The sequence below is a fragment of the Crinia signifera genome, chromosome 6, assembly GCF_055691185.1.
Source record: "Crinia signifera chromosome 6, ASM5569118v1, whole genome shotgun sequence".
Classification (NCBI taxonomy): Eukaryota; Metazoa; Chordata; class Amphibia; order Anura; family Myobatrachidae; genus Crinia; species Crinia signifera.
In genome coordinates, this window is record NC_139222.1 from 149,850,304 (window position 1) to 149,866,617 (window position 16,314).

General features: G+C 42.1%; 1 protein-coding gene across 4 annotated transcripts in view; it reads right to left on the bottom strand.

Moving 5' to 3' along the window:
* PHF20 (PHD finger protein 20) overlaps positions 1 to 16,314 on the bottom strand; it is a 94,723-nt gene that overhangs the window by 67,710 nt on the left and 10,699 nt on the right. For 3 of the 4 annotated variants that reach the window (XM_083147615.1, XM_083147612.1, XM_083147616.1), the window contains exons 2-3: positions 3,434 to 3,551; positions 3,172 to 3,343 (exon numbers count right to left, since the gene is read on the bottom strand). In XM_083147615.1, the coding sequence (XP_083003741.1) occupies positions 3,172 to 3,343; positions 3,434 to 3,516 (255 nt within the window). In that variant the 5' untranslated portion in view covers positions 3,517 to 3,551. Of the gene's footprint in view, positions 1 to 3,171; positions 3,344 to 3,433; positions 3,552 to 14,314; positions 14,662 to 16,314 lie in introns of those variants that run through there. The other variant, XM_083147614.1, reaches the window with a different exon arrangement.

The window sequence follows — 16,314 nt, forward strand, 5'->3', positions numbered from 1 at the left end:
CTTACCCCATAAGCGCACTGTACAGACCTTCAATTTGATAGACTGCATGTTTGCATTCATATGAGCACATAATTCTGTCAATCAGCAACTCCACCATTGTGTGAGTGACGGCAATCTCACTGAGTGTGCTGAATCTGCAGTTAACCACAGGTTGTGATGGCATACCATGTGCGGCAAAGAGCGCATCATTTAAAAGGCATCAACCTTTATGATTGGAATTTCATTGCTATTTTAGTTTAATGGTAATTTTGTGAAATTTCAGCCCATGTCTAAAAAAGCCCTAATCAGAAACATGAAACCAAAAAGGTTTTTTGTCTATGGATTTGCACAGCTTTTTCAAGAGTTAATAGGAGAAATGTAATAGGATGAGAGATTCAGAAAGTGAGACATTTGGTACGAAATATCCAGGGTTTTTTTAAAGCGCCAATTTAATTTTGAAGTGTAAATGATTGTGGCTTAAAAAAAAAACTCTTACCAAAGCTCTCACTTTTTGAATCTCTCATCCTATTAAAGATCACCCTTAATATATTTATGCTGTTAAATTTAGAGGCAAAGAAATTGACCCCTAGCTCATCAACTTTCCCTCACACAGATAAACACTTATAGAGATTACAATTAGGTGGTGTATAGATGCCCATACATCAGAAGTAACAATTAAATGGTTTCTCAGATCCTGTGATTCCTTCCCCCCTGAAAAATGGTTTCCAAAATTTGTGACCTGGTCATACATTACAGATTTGTTTCGGTGATGGTCGTATTCTTTCCAACATAAGATTAAATCTTCACATCTTGAAAGTGCCTCACTGTCCCCAGTCTACTTTTTAACCAGCACCAGGCTCTGGAACTGGCTCTGATTAAAAATACTGGAGAGAAAATGTGTCGAGGTCCACCACATTTTTAGAACCAAAAACCAGGCTCCACTAACCAGGTGGGTAATTCCAAAGCCAGGGGGACTCCTGCCACCTTAACTTGTCATCCCAGGCCAAGGATTCTTTGGGAGGATGTCCCCCCTCCTCCAAATAGAGGGGTCCCCCCACTCCAGGGTATCCTAGGCCTGGGCTAAAGCCTGGTACTATCATCGACACCCATGGATGGAAAAAGTTGATAGCTTGTGCTATACCACCAAGAACATAACCAGCACTGGACTCTTCGAACCAGCCCTCCTCATTTGAAAGCCTATGAAGACTTTGAAGTGCACTGCATTTATGGCCACATCTGCCTAGAAAGCAGATTTTCTTCCAGGATGGATTTAAAGGAAGAATTGAAATGCAAATTTCACCCAGAACAACATAGGCTCTATTAGGTTTTCCATAGCACCTAAAAAAACACACACACACACACACACACACACACACATTGAGAGAATTATAGATTGCTAACCAATTTCCTGAAATGTACTCACTTTAAAAAGTACCTTTCTAATTTTTATCAACCCTCTCTACTGCTTTCAACCTGCTTTACCCATACAAATTACATACTTTTGTCTAATGCCAATGCTTCAATAACTGTTGAACTATTAAAATATGAGGTTCTAAATTAAAATGTCAGTGTCTAGATAGTCAAAAAAGCAAAAAAGCAGACAAACAACGGATAACATACACTTGGTCGACAGAGATATAAGATCACACAAGCAAAAGAGGTGCCTCTATCCACCATGGCTGCACACTTAATTATTCCTGATCAGGGTCCACGTGGATGCTAAAGTACGGGGGGCAGTACGGATGTGTAATGGTTTGCATTACTGCCTCACAGTGCTGAGGTCATGGTTTTGATTCCACCCATGGCTCTAACCGTGCAGAGTTTGTATATTCTCCCCGTACTTGCGTGGGTTTCCACCGGGTACTCCAGTTTCCTCCCACAATCCAAAAATATACTGGTAGGCTACTTGGCTGCCAACAAATTAACCCTAGAATATCTGTGTGCATGTATATGTGGTAGGGAATATAGATTGTAAGCTCCACTGGGGCAGGGACTGATGTGAGCGTTCAACTATACTCTGTAAAGCGCTGCGTAATGTGTGTGCTATATAAGAAACTGTTATTAAATAAGTAGAAACCAAAAATGATAAAATCACTAAAAACTCATGTCGATCTTTTTGCCATGTCAAAGTAATGCATGTCGGTCTATCATCCAGATATCGAAATCTGAAACCACCATTACAGTAGGGGACTTCTCAGCAATATTTTTTTCATTTAGAGACTGCCGTTACACACAGGTAGCCAAAAAACACTGTAGAAAATAGAAATGAGAGTAGAGCTATTGCAGGACTCTATTTTCATATTTAAAAAAATGTATTTAATAAATATAGGCAAGCCCCTTGTGTTGTAACATAATAGGTCACATTTCTTTTTTGATAACACGCAAAGTTACTTTATGGACTGACAATCAAATTTTAGATATAAAGGGGCAAATGTGTTAAGCCTGGTAAAGTGATAAAGTGGAATGTGATAATGCACCTGCCAATCAGCTCTTAACTGTCATTTTTCAAACACAGCTTTATCACCTTACCAGCCGTAATACATCTACTACATAGTACCTGGTATTGCCAGTGTTTAACTACTTGAGTGGTAATGCCAGGAAATTTTCTGGTTTCCGCTGCGCTGCCGCAGCGGTCTGTCCCGGAAAATTTCCGGCCAGAGTCCTCCTGAGCTGCCACGAACATCCCCGAGCCTGCCACCTGTTATGAACTAATGCTGCAACGGCAGGGCCCGGGAACTCTGGAGTACGATCCCATAGCAGAGATGATGGGATCGTACCTATTTTGGCAAATTCACTTGGCACTCAATGGGTTAAATCTTCAAGTTAAGGAATCCATGAGTTTGCTGTAATGGGTAACATTTAAAAACTAATTAGCAGCTCTTCCAACACACCCATGAGAAGGCTGGCAGGCGTAGTTTATATTTTGTGTGGGCCAGTAGTCCTAAACCTCAGTTTTCCTTCCTGTTCAGTTTTATAAATAATTTTTACATTGCGAAATGGGTTTCAAATTTTCCTTCTGCTGTCAGTGTTGTTATTACAAGGCTTTTAGGTGCACTGTATTTTTAGTCCTCTTACAATTTTAGACTATTATACCATAAAAAAAAAAAAAAAAAAGTAACATGAAAAACTGAACAGCTATTTAACATAAAAGCACATCTCATTGTCACACTTCAAAAAATAAATAAATATTACCACAGGTGGCTCATCTTCAACCAAACCTTCGCGTCTTAACTGGATCTTCTCTAAAGGACGAAGATAAGGGCTGTCCCAGCAAAACCATTCATCATATCTGTGATTCCAGCGTTTAAAATGGATTAGCACCTTGCCTTCTTCATAGTCTATTTCTTCAATATGAGCAGCATACCTGTGAATATTACAACCAAATTAAAATAACACTTACAAGTCTGCTGTCTAATGTAAATGTAGAGAAAAAATAAATACAATTACAGTGTACCATTTTTTTAATCGATCACGTGCTTCCAGTTGTGCTCCGACCTCGAAGGCAATTCCCCTTCGGTTTGGTGGATTCTTAGTCATTCTACACACTGACCTTTGTCACAAGCCATTCAAGCCTGAGGAACAAAAGTTTAGGCATTAGTCAACATTTACCAAAATGTGACAATCTGACATTGGGGGTCATTCCACCAGGACTGTCCTCCACCCATCGCCGAAATTTACAAAAAATGTTATAGTTTAGAGGATGTAATTTCTGATTTTTCATTAAAACGATTTACTAATCGCGGCTCAACCCCCTTGAGTGCCGATATCTGCGAGTTGTGCAAAATATCGGCTAAAAACACCAGCGTTGCTCACATTTGACAGACAGATTTTATTTAAGTAAAAAATGTAAAAAAATTATTTCCCATGTAAAAGGTAAACATTACAGGTCCTTATAAATGTTTGGTAATTGTCAAGCTGATTTTGGCAGTCACTTTGCATTCAAAGGGTTAATCCCGTTTAATTGAAGTACCACGGGTGTTTATTAATCATAATAAATATTAGTCCCTTTAAAAAATGGTTAACTTCCTGAAGAATTCAAACCAAAATTTCTTTATCTGCCTCATTTGTTTTACGGCAAAAAGCAGAGAAGCAGAGTTTTTGATTATTAGAAATGCTAGGTTAAATCAACATTCGATATCCCAATATTTTTTAGATACTTAGCAAAAGGCATACATTACCACAGGGCTTGACAAATGTTTTTAAAATCTAGAAGCCAGACAAACTAAAAGCTCCCATACACTAGTCCGGACCCAATTTCCTTACAGCTCCCCGGGAGACCTCACGAACTATTAGGCACTTGATGTGCCATCATTTTTAATACGGATAGGATTTATCCCTATAAATTTCCGGGGAGCTGGGCAGTGGCGGGGTTCGGGCTTCGCTGAGCACCTGGGAAGGGGGGGAGCCAGCATCGCAGAAGATAGGCCGGATGCCGATTGGCTGAGAGTGCTCTATCTCTGCCAATCAGCATGGAGGTTTGTATAGAATGACAGATGACAGGACCTAGTGCATCTCGTGTGGCAGGGTTTTTGTAAGAACTCCTGTATTATCCTACAGATTGTCATGTTTTGATCCAGTGGCATGACCTTCAGATTTACTATAAAGGAATTGTTTGCGTATTTAAAAAAAAAAAAAAAACATTTTATTTCCTAAACTAGTGAAATAACAAGCTTAATGTTTAAAAATTAAATTAAGGGTCAAACTAGTCTGGTTTGCCTGTTGCAACCCTAAATAAAAAAAAAAAAAAAAGACATTTGTACACTCAGCAGGAAGGGAGAGACGGGTCGGGCTCTGCTGCCCACGCTGCCACTGACCTCCAGCAGGGGTGGGGGAAATCGGGCTCTGCTGCCCGCGCTACCATGAAATTTCAGCAGCAGGATGAGAGGGGGTGCCGCTGACTTCCAGCAGGGGTGAGGTGGGTGTCAGGCTCTGCTGTCCCCTCTCCTACTTCCAGCAGGGGTGTGGTGGGGGGGGGGGGGGGGGGGAAGAGAATCAGTCTCTGCTGCCGCTGACCCAGCAGGACTGGAGGGAGGGATGGGGGGAGATTGTGTTCTGCTGCCCCTGCTACCATAAACTTTCAGGAGGGGAGGGGGGGGGGGGTCGGGCTCTGCTGTCCCTTCTCCCGCTGACCTGAAGCAGGAGAGGGGGGATCGGACTTCGCTGCCTTCCAGCAGGACTGGATGGGGAGGAAGGGGGAAAATCGGGCTCTGCTGCCCGCGCTACCGTTAACTTTCAGCAGGAAAGGGAGGGTTGAGATCTGCTGCCGCTGACCTCAAGCAGGAGGGGAGAGAGGGGTCCTGGTCTTCCCACAACTAGATTCTGTGGGTATGGAAGTCGGCGGGTGGGTACAGGAGGGTGAGGGCAGGTATTAGAACGGTGCCGTGTAAGCTGCTGCTCACCCTGTGCCATCTTCAATCCGGCATATTTTTAGGTCAGATTGATATTGACAAAACACAGCCAAAAGCTTTTGGTTTTGGCTGGGTTTCCGTCAAAAGCAGGTCGATTAGTGGCTATTTCAAAGAAAAAGTCCTGCTTAAGGGCGAAACATGTTAGAAGCCAGCCATCCAGCTTACTAGCCAACTTCTTGCTTGCCAGCAGAATACTGGGTGATTACCATCTGATATATCACTCCATCCTTATCGCCGTGCGTGGAACGGTACATCCGCCAGCCCCTGTCCATTGTGCAGAGTGGAGAACGCCAGCAGGAACCGACACAAGCACCCGTGAGTGAAAGTCACGGTGGTGCACTGCAGGACCCGAACATCTCAGGCAGCGTGGGTGAGAGACACGCGTACATCCAGGTCCGCACTGTCATTCTCCTCAGGTGGCACACTCCACCAAACAAACACCGCACAGGACTTTTTACCATCCGGCAGCACAGGCGATGAATGCGCTCACTGTGCTATGATCCATTGCTCCTGAAAAGGACATTGTTACTACCAGCATTCTACTAAAACATCCCCAGTATGGTCTGACACTAAACCCAGTCGACACAGTGTCAACATATGTGAGATTGCTAGTTTTTATGTAAATTCAGAGTGAATATTATCATCACCCTCTTTTTTTATCCAGAGCTAAATATTTAGCTTGTTTTTATTTGCACATTGTTATTATAGCATATGCTAATATACAGGTTTAATTTTTTAGGTGGCCACCCTGAATAGCTATACATATGTATACTTTATATGTTAATTAAATTGTTCTTTGATACAATAGTTTGAAGCAGTCTCCAGTCTTTTGCTATAAAGGTGATCCCCTCCATGGTGCATTGGAATTTATTGTATATATATTAGCACAATCTTCCCATTTTTCCTCTTGAATATACATTTTGCTGTACAAGTTTGTGGTCTAGGCCATAGACTTGATACATATTTTGCACTGACACTAGTACAATTTTTGAAGATTGCTGCTCATTTTTTCATAGAAAAACCTTTTTCCTTATAAGTGTCCATTCATTTTTAAGGGATATTAGCGCCCAAGTCCACCTCCGTTTTTGCCGTGGTAATACCTTTGTGTAAAGGGTCATTGAAAAAGAACCCATGTCCAATGATCTGGTACTCTTAACCCACATAACTGCAGTGTAAACCGCTTGACCTAGGTTATGCTTATAAAGCTTCTGCCTGGCTGTGTATGCAAAAGTCAGACTCAAAAAAGATTTATTAATATGCAGGGCAGACCCAGGCTCAAAAACCTGGGTTTCACCCGAGTTTTTGGTAAAAAAGTAATATTAGTGGGCGGGTAAAGAAATTCCTGTGACTACCACCTTTGCTCAGAATTAGCCACATTAAGCAGCTCCTCCTATGCCAAGAGTGATGCAGCTATATGGCATACCTTTCACTTGCAACAGCCCTAATTAACAAGAATATCTTCTTGGACCCCAAGAGTGCAGCCCCAGAGCTGGATGCAGGAAGAAATTAATAGTAACTCCACAGGCCTTGGTCAGATCTCTTGTAACAATTAAACCCAGCCCTAAAAAATAAAAAACTGATAATTTTATATTTTGATCTAAATAGATTAGGCAATTTGGATTTTAAAGTGGTTAGAAACGGGAAACCGTTTCTGCAAATAATATAATCAGATCAAATTTTGAGCAGACACCACTGGAGACCAGGCTTAACCCTTTGAGTGCCAAGTGAATTTGTCAATTTTTGTGAAAATTGCCAAGCAAACATTTTCATTCATCATGACCAGAAATGTCATGTTCAATGTCAATGACTTAGGAAATATAATTTTATTAAATACTAATACAGTTTCTTATATAGTGCAGCATATTCTGTTGCGCTTTACACACACACACACTAATGTATGTGTGTGCGCGCAACACTGGCATTTTTCACTCAAAGGGTTAACCACTGTTCAGATTCAATTGAAGTGCTATATAAGCTGGAAGCCTCTTTCCCTAGCAATCACATTTATATTTTTTACACTTTGTATACTTTACCTAAAATTTATGTTGCAACAAATTTTATAGAATGCCAACGTACATCTATATGTATCCTGTGTTATTGTCCTTTCGACAATGGGGTATGTTCAATGCCGTTTTGACGGCGAGCAGTGCCTATTGTGCGCCATCAGAGCCCACCCTCAGTATTTAACCCACTGCCCCGGAACTCGCCGTTCCACCTTGCCGTTTCTAAAAGCGAAGTGGAATCAGCAAAAGCGGCTATCAAAACAGCGAGGTTTGCAGCAAACTTCGTCATCCTGTGATGGCGAGGATTTCCCAGAGCATTGCATACTGCAAGGGGGTTGGATGGTGTTGATTGCTTTTCCTCAACAAAAAATAAAAAAAAGCCATCCTCACCGGGAGCATTGATCATACCCCAATGAGAAACTCTAGTGCACTAAAAATGACTTGCTCTTTTGTAACCACAAGTACTGAATTACTATATACATTTAGCAAACCCTGTGCACACTGGCCGGTTCCAGCTATCGTCTATATAGTTCAGATATCCCGCATACGGGAAACGGTCATCTGTCAGACCACACTTAGGTCGACAGTCATTAGGTCGACCCCAGAAGGTCGACTGGCCCAAAGGTCGACATGGGTCTAGGGTTTTGAGCTGACAGGCGGTATTTCATGCCCTGCCATCCACTAGGGCGTGGTGGGAGAATAAAATAGTGTGCCGAGCGTAGCGAAGCACCGTGCCCAAAGCATAGCGAGCGGAGCAAGGGGCTGCGTTCAACGCCAACGGTGTCCATGCCACCTTTCAGTGCCATTCATGCCCCTTTCAGACCGCACTTTAAAAACGGTATATTGCCGTTTTTTTACCGTTTTAAAACGGTAATGTGTGCGGTCTGAAAGGTGCAGGACCACTTAACCGGTTAGAAAAAAACGTTTTTTCTAACCGGTTAAAATGCAGGGTCCTACCCGTTTCAGAACCGGTATTTTAGGCTCAAAATCGGTTCTGAAACGGTATTTAGGACCCAGCCAATGAGCTGGGTCCTAAATTCAGCACAGTGAATACTTAATGAGCGCTCATTAAGTATTCACAGCACTGGAGCCCCCCCGCGCGCGTGTCAACACCCCCCGCGCGCGTGTCGACACCCCCCCGCGCGTGTTGGCGCCCCCCCCGTGTCGACTTACCCCGTGCCGGTATCTCCGTTGTGGTTCCCGGCACTGCAGCTCAGTATGCTCGGAAAGCACTTATGAAAAAAGTGTCTTTCAGAAAATGGCTGCCCCCATGCGAAAGACAGTTTTTTTAAACTGGGTTTCCTATGGGGCAGCCATTTTCTGGAAGACACTTTTTTCATAAGTGCTTTCCGAGCATACTGAGCTGCAGAGCCGGGATCCACAACGGAGGTACCGGCACGGGGTAAGTCGACACGGGGGGGGTCGGTCCGACACGCGGGGGGGGTCGACACGCTCTCGGTCGACACGCGCGAGGGGGGGGGGAGCTGCACGGAGGGGAGGGCTGAAGGCTGCACTGGCTTTGACCCTGTATTTGGAAAGTTTCCAAAAACGGGTCTGCCAGTGTCAAAAAATCGGCACTTAAACGGTAATATACCGTTTAAGTGCTGCGGTGTGAAAGGGGTTTTATCTGGCAGACCCGTTTTTGGAAACGTTTCCAAATACAGGGTCAAAGCCAGAGATGCGGTCTGAAAGCAGCATCAGACAGCACAAAAAACGGCTCTGAATTGGCTTTAAAACGGGTAGGACTCTGCTTTTTAAACGTGTTGAAATACCAGTTAACTTTAAATGGTATTTCAACTATGACACTTTCACACTGCAGCCTTAAACGTTTTAAAAGGCAAAAAAACGGCAATATACCTTTTTAAAGTGTGATGTGAAAGCTACATCAGTGTTTAGTTTCATTTCTTGGAATGCTCTATTTCTAAACAAACACAGTTGTATACAAATTTGTAATCCACTTATATGTACACAAATAAATTTTACCATTGACTCCATGGTGGGGATTCAACTTTGGGGCGATCTTATTTGGGAGCCTATTACTTCTGTTGCACTCAAAAGCACTGGGTTTAGGCCTAGAAAGCAGTCAAACTAGACTAAAATACAGCCCAGACAAACAGGACACTTTTCATCTCACCATGTCAGGAGGAAGACGAAGGGCCAACCCCACTTAACTACATGGCATCGTGCAGAGTTCAAATTGCACCCTGTGTAGGAAATCACATGTGATATGTACATTACATATTGTAGTCTAGTCCAGTTGTTCTCAAACTCGGTCCTCATGACCCCACAGTTCACATTCTAGATCAGTGTTTCTCAAACTCGGTCCTTTAGGACCACACACAGTTCACATTTTCATTCTGTGCAATAGTATAAGGTTTAGCGCACCCTGAAACCCCCATCTTTTTTCTATTACCGGGTCTTGTCTAACAGAGGACCCCTTCAGGGTTGCTGCTCCTATTCTTAGTACATTTAGTGCAGTGTGAGAGATAGAGATTAGAGATTAGAGATAGAGATAGAGATAGAGATAGATATATATATTAGGGCGGAGTGAAAAAACTGAAATTGAGAAATTCAAAATCGGCTAGTGTGGGAAAGTTGTGACTTGACAAATAAACAAATAAACTAATAAACAAATAAACAGAAGTGTTTTAAATCCTACACCTAAAGAACAGAGTGTAATGCATTGTTACTGAACTTACTGGAGCATTCAGTAAAGAGTTTGTTGGACATTAGAAGACACATAGGTGCACTACTCTACTAAAGACAAACAAAAGGTATTTACCCAGTTTTTTTTTTTTTCATCAAGTTTCTTTTCCTGATCACATCAATTACAAAGCATCCTCTCCCAAAAGAAAAAAAAAAAAAAACACGTTCCGGAGAAAACACCATATTCACAATTGAAACCATGAAAATGGGTCATTTATCAGGGATTTTTTCTCTCGCTAAAGTCAGTCACTTTGCACTAGGACAAGCTTGTACTCTCTTTTACTAAGCTAAAGTATATTAATCAACCACTCTAAGACAGCATGACATAATTTTAACTAGATCGGAGCATCTTCACAGTTTTCGTCATTTTCACCAAAAAAGTGAAACTTCAGACCTCTTGCCAGAACAGAAGATGTTGACTCAGATCAAAAAGCTTTTGCACGTTTCTTATTCAAGTCAAGTCACAACTTTTCCACACTAGCCGATTTTGAATTTCTCAATTTCAGTTTTTTCACTCCGCCCTAATATATATATATATATATATATATATATATATATATATATATATATATATATATATATATATATATATATATATATATATATATATATATATATATATATATATATATATGACACACACACACACACACACACCATGGAAGTAGGCACTCGTGACACTTTCATCAATCACTCAATTGAAATAACTCACAGCACACTCGGGCTGCTAATGTCAAATGTTTTGCACCTTACAGCACAGCACTTTATGCACATGTCCTGATGAAAAGGCCAAGGAGCCTTGAAATGTCGACATGACGAACTTTGCACCTGATGGTATTGTGTCCTAAAATGGATTAAAAGCATCTTTCTACAACAAGTCCGCCGAGTTCCACTTCTTCCTCCTCCTCTGGGGGACCAAGGAAAAAAGTCTACATACCCATCACTAAAGGGGGCACCTAGGTGTATTTGATTATACACAAATTAATAGAAATGATCAATATGTAAAACACTATAGACACAGCATTTCTTCACATTAACCAGATAGCTTGGGAAAACCCAGCACATCTCTATGTACCAGGCACAACCCAGGGACATCGACACTCATGCTACCCCCCATACCCCAGCATAACCCTAGGATCACATATTCCAAGCCTGGCCAACCTGTGGCTCTCCAGATGTTGTGAAACTACATGTCCCAGCATGCACTGCCACAGTTTTGCTCTTATGGGGCGGGATGTATCAACGCTTACCATCGCGCTGACATCCCGTTTTCGCTTCCGCCGACTGTTCGTGTGATGTATGAATAAAGTTTCGGATTCCTGTTCATGAAAAAACTCCGCCGGGTTGAAATATCGCAAGATTCCGGCGCGCAAGATCATCCCATTGTAGTGTATTGTAGCTGAAGTGCTGTGTTATGCATTAACACACGCAGCACTCAGCTTTTCTTGCACATAATTCACCTTGTATTGCTGGCGAACTGCAGTTGTGACAGTTCAATTATTAAAGTATAATGTATTTCCAGTGTTGTATTTACCTTATGAAAACAGGTTGTGCTGTGGGATGTAGTTTACTTGTTGTATGGGAGGCAAGACTGGTTCTTTTTTGAAAGGTGTGAGGCACAGATCATCAGGGCTAGGCAAGAGGCAGTGAGGTGTGAGGCACACTGCCTCTTGCCTAGCCCTGATGATCTGTGCCTCACACCTTCCAAAAAAGAACCAATCTTGCCTCCCATACAACATCCCACAGCACAACCCAATAAGGTAAATACAACACTGGAAATACATTATACTTTAATAATTGAACTGTCACAACTGCAGTTCGCCAGCAATACAAGGGATAAGTAAAAAAAAAGCTGAGCGCTGCGAACCGGGGAAACCCAGCCAGCAGCAGGACGCATGCGCACAAAAAAAAACGAAAAGATTCCGACGGAGGTCTGCATTACCGCAGACCTAAGAACAGAGGGAAAAAATCATACATAACGCGGAAAACTCCGCAAAAAGCCAGCCAAAACACCACGAAAAAAAGGACTCCACTTTACTACAGAAATGCGAGTATTGATACATCCCACCCATGGAATGCTAAAACTGTGGCAAAGCATGCTGGGATGTGTAGTTTCACAACATCTAGAGAGACAAAGGTTGGCCAGGCCTGATACACACAGGGCAAATAAATAGTTTTAGAATGCACAGTAGCCGGTCACTGACAGGTCAACATTCAGTTATGGAGCTGGCCGCTCATTCTGTTTATGGCTGACCATCACCAAATACAAAGCAAAGAAGAAAAGTATTCCCTATTCGGGGCACTCTCACGACTGAAAAGTTACATAGTAGATCACATGGAGAGTATTCACCGACAAATTTAAAAATAAAATATAACCTTTATTAGCTTTATCTAAAATGGCTGAAAGCCAGCGCAGTATAGACGAACAAGTACATATAGTGTGCAAAGAAATAGAGCAATGTGATTAAAAATATATTGCACTGTGTTTGTGGTATATTCTACTCTGTCCTACATAAATGTATATCATCACTGAATTTGATAATTAATATATAGCAAATCAAGGCATATAGTCAAAGTTGTTAAAGCCAATCTTGTGTTGTATGTTAACTACCTGTCAGTTTCTGATTGAAACAATGTTACTTTGTGGGTTCTGTGCATGCACTTAGATACAATGTATCTTTAATTGAACACCTAGAAGTGCAGATTGATTATACTTTTATATGTTGTGCACTGCTTTCACTTATAACATTCATAGGTTAGTTGATTTTATATAAACCTCAGTAGGTCAACCCAATCCTTGATCTGCTCTTCAGTGTGCACCTCAGTGTACTGACATACTACAGGGCACAGATCAGATTAATATAATGTAATTTGTGCTCATTGTTTTGGGACAAAAGTGTGTCTATATGCCTCTAATTGATATATTGTACCCACACTTTATTTGTGGGGAATTCAATTCTCACTACTGCTGTGATATTAAATTCAGCGTTACCACACTGTATCTGATGTTTATTTAATTGAAATCTGGGACTGATAAGTGTGGTACAGTAAACTATTGGCTGAGATAAGGACCAATGAATTTTATCCACTATGGCAGCAGTTCCCAAATGTTCTTTAGTCACAGCGCCCTAGAGCAGCAGCATTTATTTTTAAAGGCACCCCTAGTCCAAAAGTGTGATCTTTTAAAAAAATATATATTAAAAGCAAATCTGTTAACATTAGATTTTGTGATGTGGTGGTGGTGGTGGTGGACATAGTACTGGTTTGAATTCTCCACATTTTAAAATTGGTAGCCATTAGAACTGGTTTTGCCTGTCACTACAGTACATATGCAGTGCATGTCACTGTGCTATCCAAGCTTTAAAAAGGTTAAACAGGATATACACTTTGGGGAAAGGCCAATTTGAGACATTCAGAGTAAAGAAGAACTTTCCGAAATTAAATAACTACAGACCTTTATGTTGTATTTGTATCATTAGTAGAATTGTACTCAAAACAGTATACATGTACCTGGTCAAACAAAAGCATAAATAATGGAACCAGTTTCCTATTATATATAACTTTGTTTCAACTGATTACTTAATGCACCATAATATACAATATATTGTGGAACAGACAACAGTATGAATATAATATAGAGCAATTACAGTCCAGGTTTTCAGAATTTGCCTGCTCGAGCATAAATGAAAGGTGACTTCCCTACTTATAAAACAGGCATAGCCATAAAACCTGAAATGTAATGGAAGCATAGGAGAAATTTCAGTATTGTATAACATGAGCCACAAGATGTACACACAAATATGACACAACGTTCTTCAGCATAAATTAAAGGAATAGCCATTTAAGCATTCGGCGCACAACAAACAATACACCATGCTAAAACTGCCTGCTGTTACTAAACCGAGCAGCTCAGCGGCAGCAGCGCATTGTGCCCACGAAGGGGCAGTGCCCTCCTAAACTCACACACACACTGCAAAAAGCGCTGCAGGCTGGCTGTGCAGTATCCTGCAGTGCCGCAGCAAAATAGTAATACAATAGGGAAAGCATTTCTACTGCTCTGTATCCGCGCATGTGACCAGCCCCAGGAAGGTGCCCGGGTTGTGCCTCGCTGCTGACACGCGGTGCTGGGGAGGGCAATGCGGGGTTTGGGGAGACAGGCAGCAAGTCAGTGACTATCATTTGGAAGGACGGGAACAGTGATCCAGCCCGGTACAATACCTGAGCCGGCGGGGTGCTTCCCGTGCTCTTCGCCAGACACCCGGGGATCACGTCAGAGGCGGCAGCAGGATCTGGCTTCTTTCCCGCTTCCTCCCCGGCCAGCGTCGTGCGCAGTCTCCCAGCTGCCGCTGCACTGCGACCCACGTGGAGGCGAGCTACTGCTGGCGGCGCAGCCCGGGCGTCATCGTACCTAGCCGGGCAGCTGAGCTGATGCCATCACATAACGGGGAAAAGACGCGGTGCAGCAGGGAGAAGTGTCGGGGCCCAGGCTGCGCCAACAAAGCGCCACCAGCTGCTACTCTGCACGGAACTTGTGCGAGAAGGAAGCGGGCATCACATAATTTGGCTCTGCCCGCCAGTCAGTCAGTGCGATCAGCCGCAGCACCGCCTCCTGCTGGTGACAGGACAGCTCAAGCGCGCAACAGAGGATGCGGCCAGCGCTGCCTAGTGTACCCTACGCTGACATGGATCCTCCATCACTCCACTTATTGCCATCTACAGGCAACTATGGCACGGTGCCAACCTCTGTGTTTCAAATAGGAAGTTGTGAGGTTTGATTTGCAGATTTGACCATTGTGGCTTTGGCCTGAATGAATAAACAATTTCAATTTTACACACAAAAAATACAAATCAGAAGCTGCACATTTAATAAAAGGATAGATGAACAGAACCAATGCACCTAAAATGACTTGTCCAGTTGTTTATTAGGTACACATTTCCCGGTCCCACTAAAAAGTTCTTGCAGGCTCATATTTAGGCATCTCGTTCATGAATTGTGTATTGCAAGGTTTTTCTGCCAATATAGAACATTTGATCCGGATCAGATGTTTATTAGACAGCTCAGCTGCATAGGATGAGGTCATGTCACTCAACTGTATATTCACAATTCCATTAGAACCTGGGTCAACAAGCACACTACTTATATGGTGCTACAAATGTTTGCAGTGCCATATAGTAAGGGATGCTGTTCGCAGGTCGACACATTCAAATGTTAACATACATTAGGTTACATGGTCAAAATGCAGACACAAGTAATAGGTTGACATGGAAAAGTTAGACATGATTTTCCCTTTTGTTCCCATAAAAAAAGGGTGTTTTTTACATCTAAGTGGACAGAGTTAGATCAGAATAGTGTGCTGAGCATATCGAGGCACCGTGCCGCAAAGCATGGCAAGCGGCACACTTAGACACCACAAAAAGTGAAAAACTTATGTCAACATTTTCCTTAGCAAACTATTGCTTGTGTCGACCTTTTGACCATGGTGGCTTTTTTCATGTGTTAACCTTGTTATGGTCGACCCTTATGACCTCATACTGGTAAGAAAGTGGAGCTCAATCCAAAAGGTTTATAGAGGATCAATATAAAAAATACAGGACATTCAATAAGCAGTTATACAAGAATAGTAGGAAAACTAAGATTTAGGGCCAGATGTATCAAGTTTCAAAAAGCGATAAAATGAAGAGTGAAAAACAATCAGCTCCTAATGGCCATGTTACAGGCTGGGTTTAAAAAATGACATGTAGGAGCTGATTGATAAAGTGGAGAGTGATAAACACTTTTAGAGGGTTGATACTTCCGGCCCATAAATGTTGAAGGTGTACCAAAACATGTAGACTAGGAATGATATATGCAAAATGGACAAGAAAGGGGAAAACCAGGGGAGCGATGATCCTATTTGTGACAGCTTAACACCCATTTGGAAGTAGATAGTCTGCGACAAGAAGTAGAATATGACACAACTGAACCAATCTGTTTGCTACTTGTTTACATTACATTAATTTAGCACTGGAGCTCATTTTCCAACCCCCCCCCCCCCCCTCCCACTAAATTATCACAACTTGCTTTTTACCAACCATAGTGGGTAGTCCTACCCTGCTTTTGATAGCAATATTAAAACATGCAATCGTCGTAATATTTGGTTTTAAACCGTATATACTGAAAACTAAATATTTTAACAACTTACTGAACAGAAGAAAAAAAAATCAGTGCGAAAAAGGAG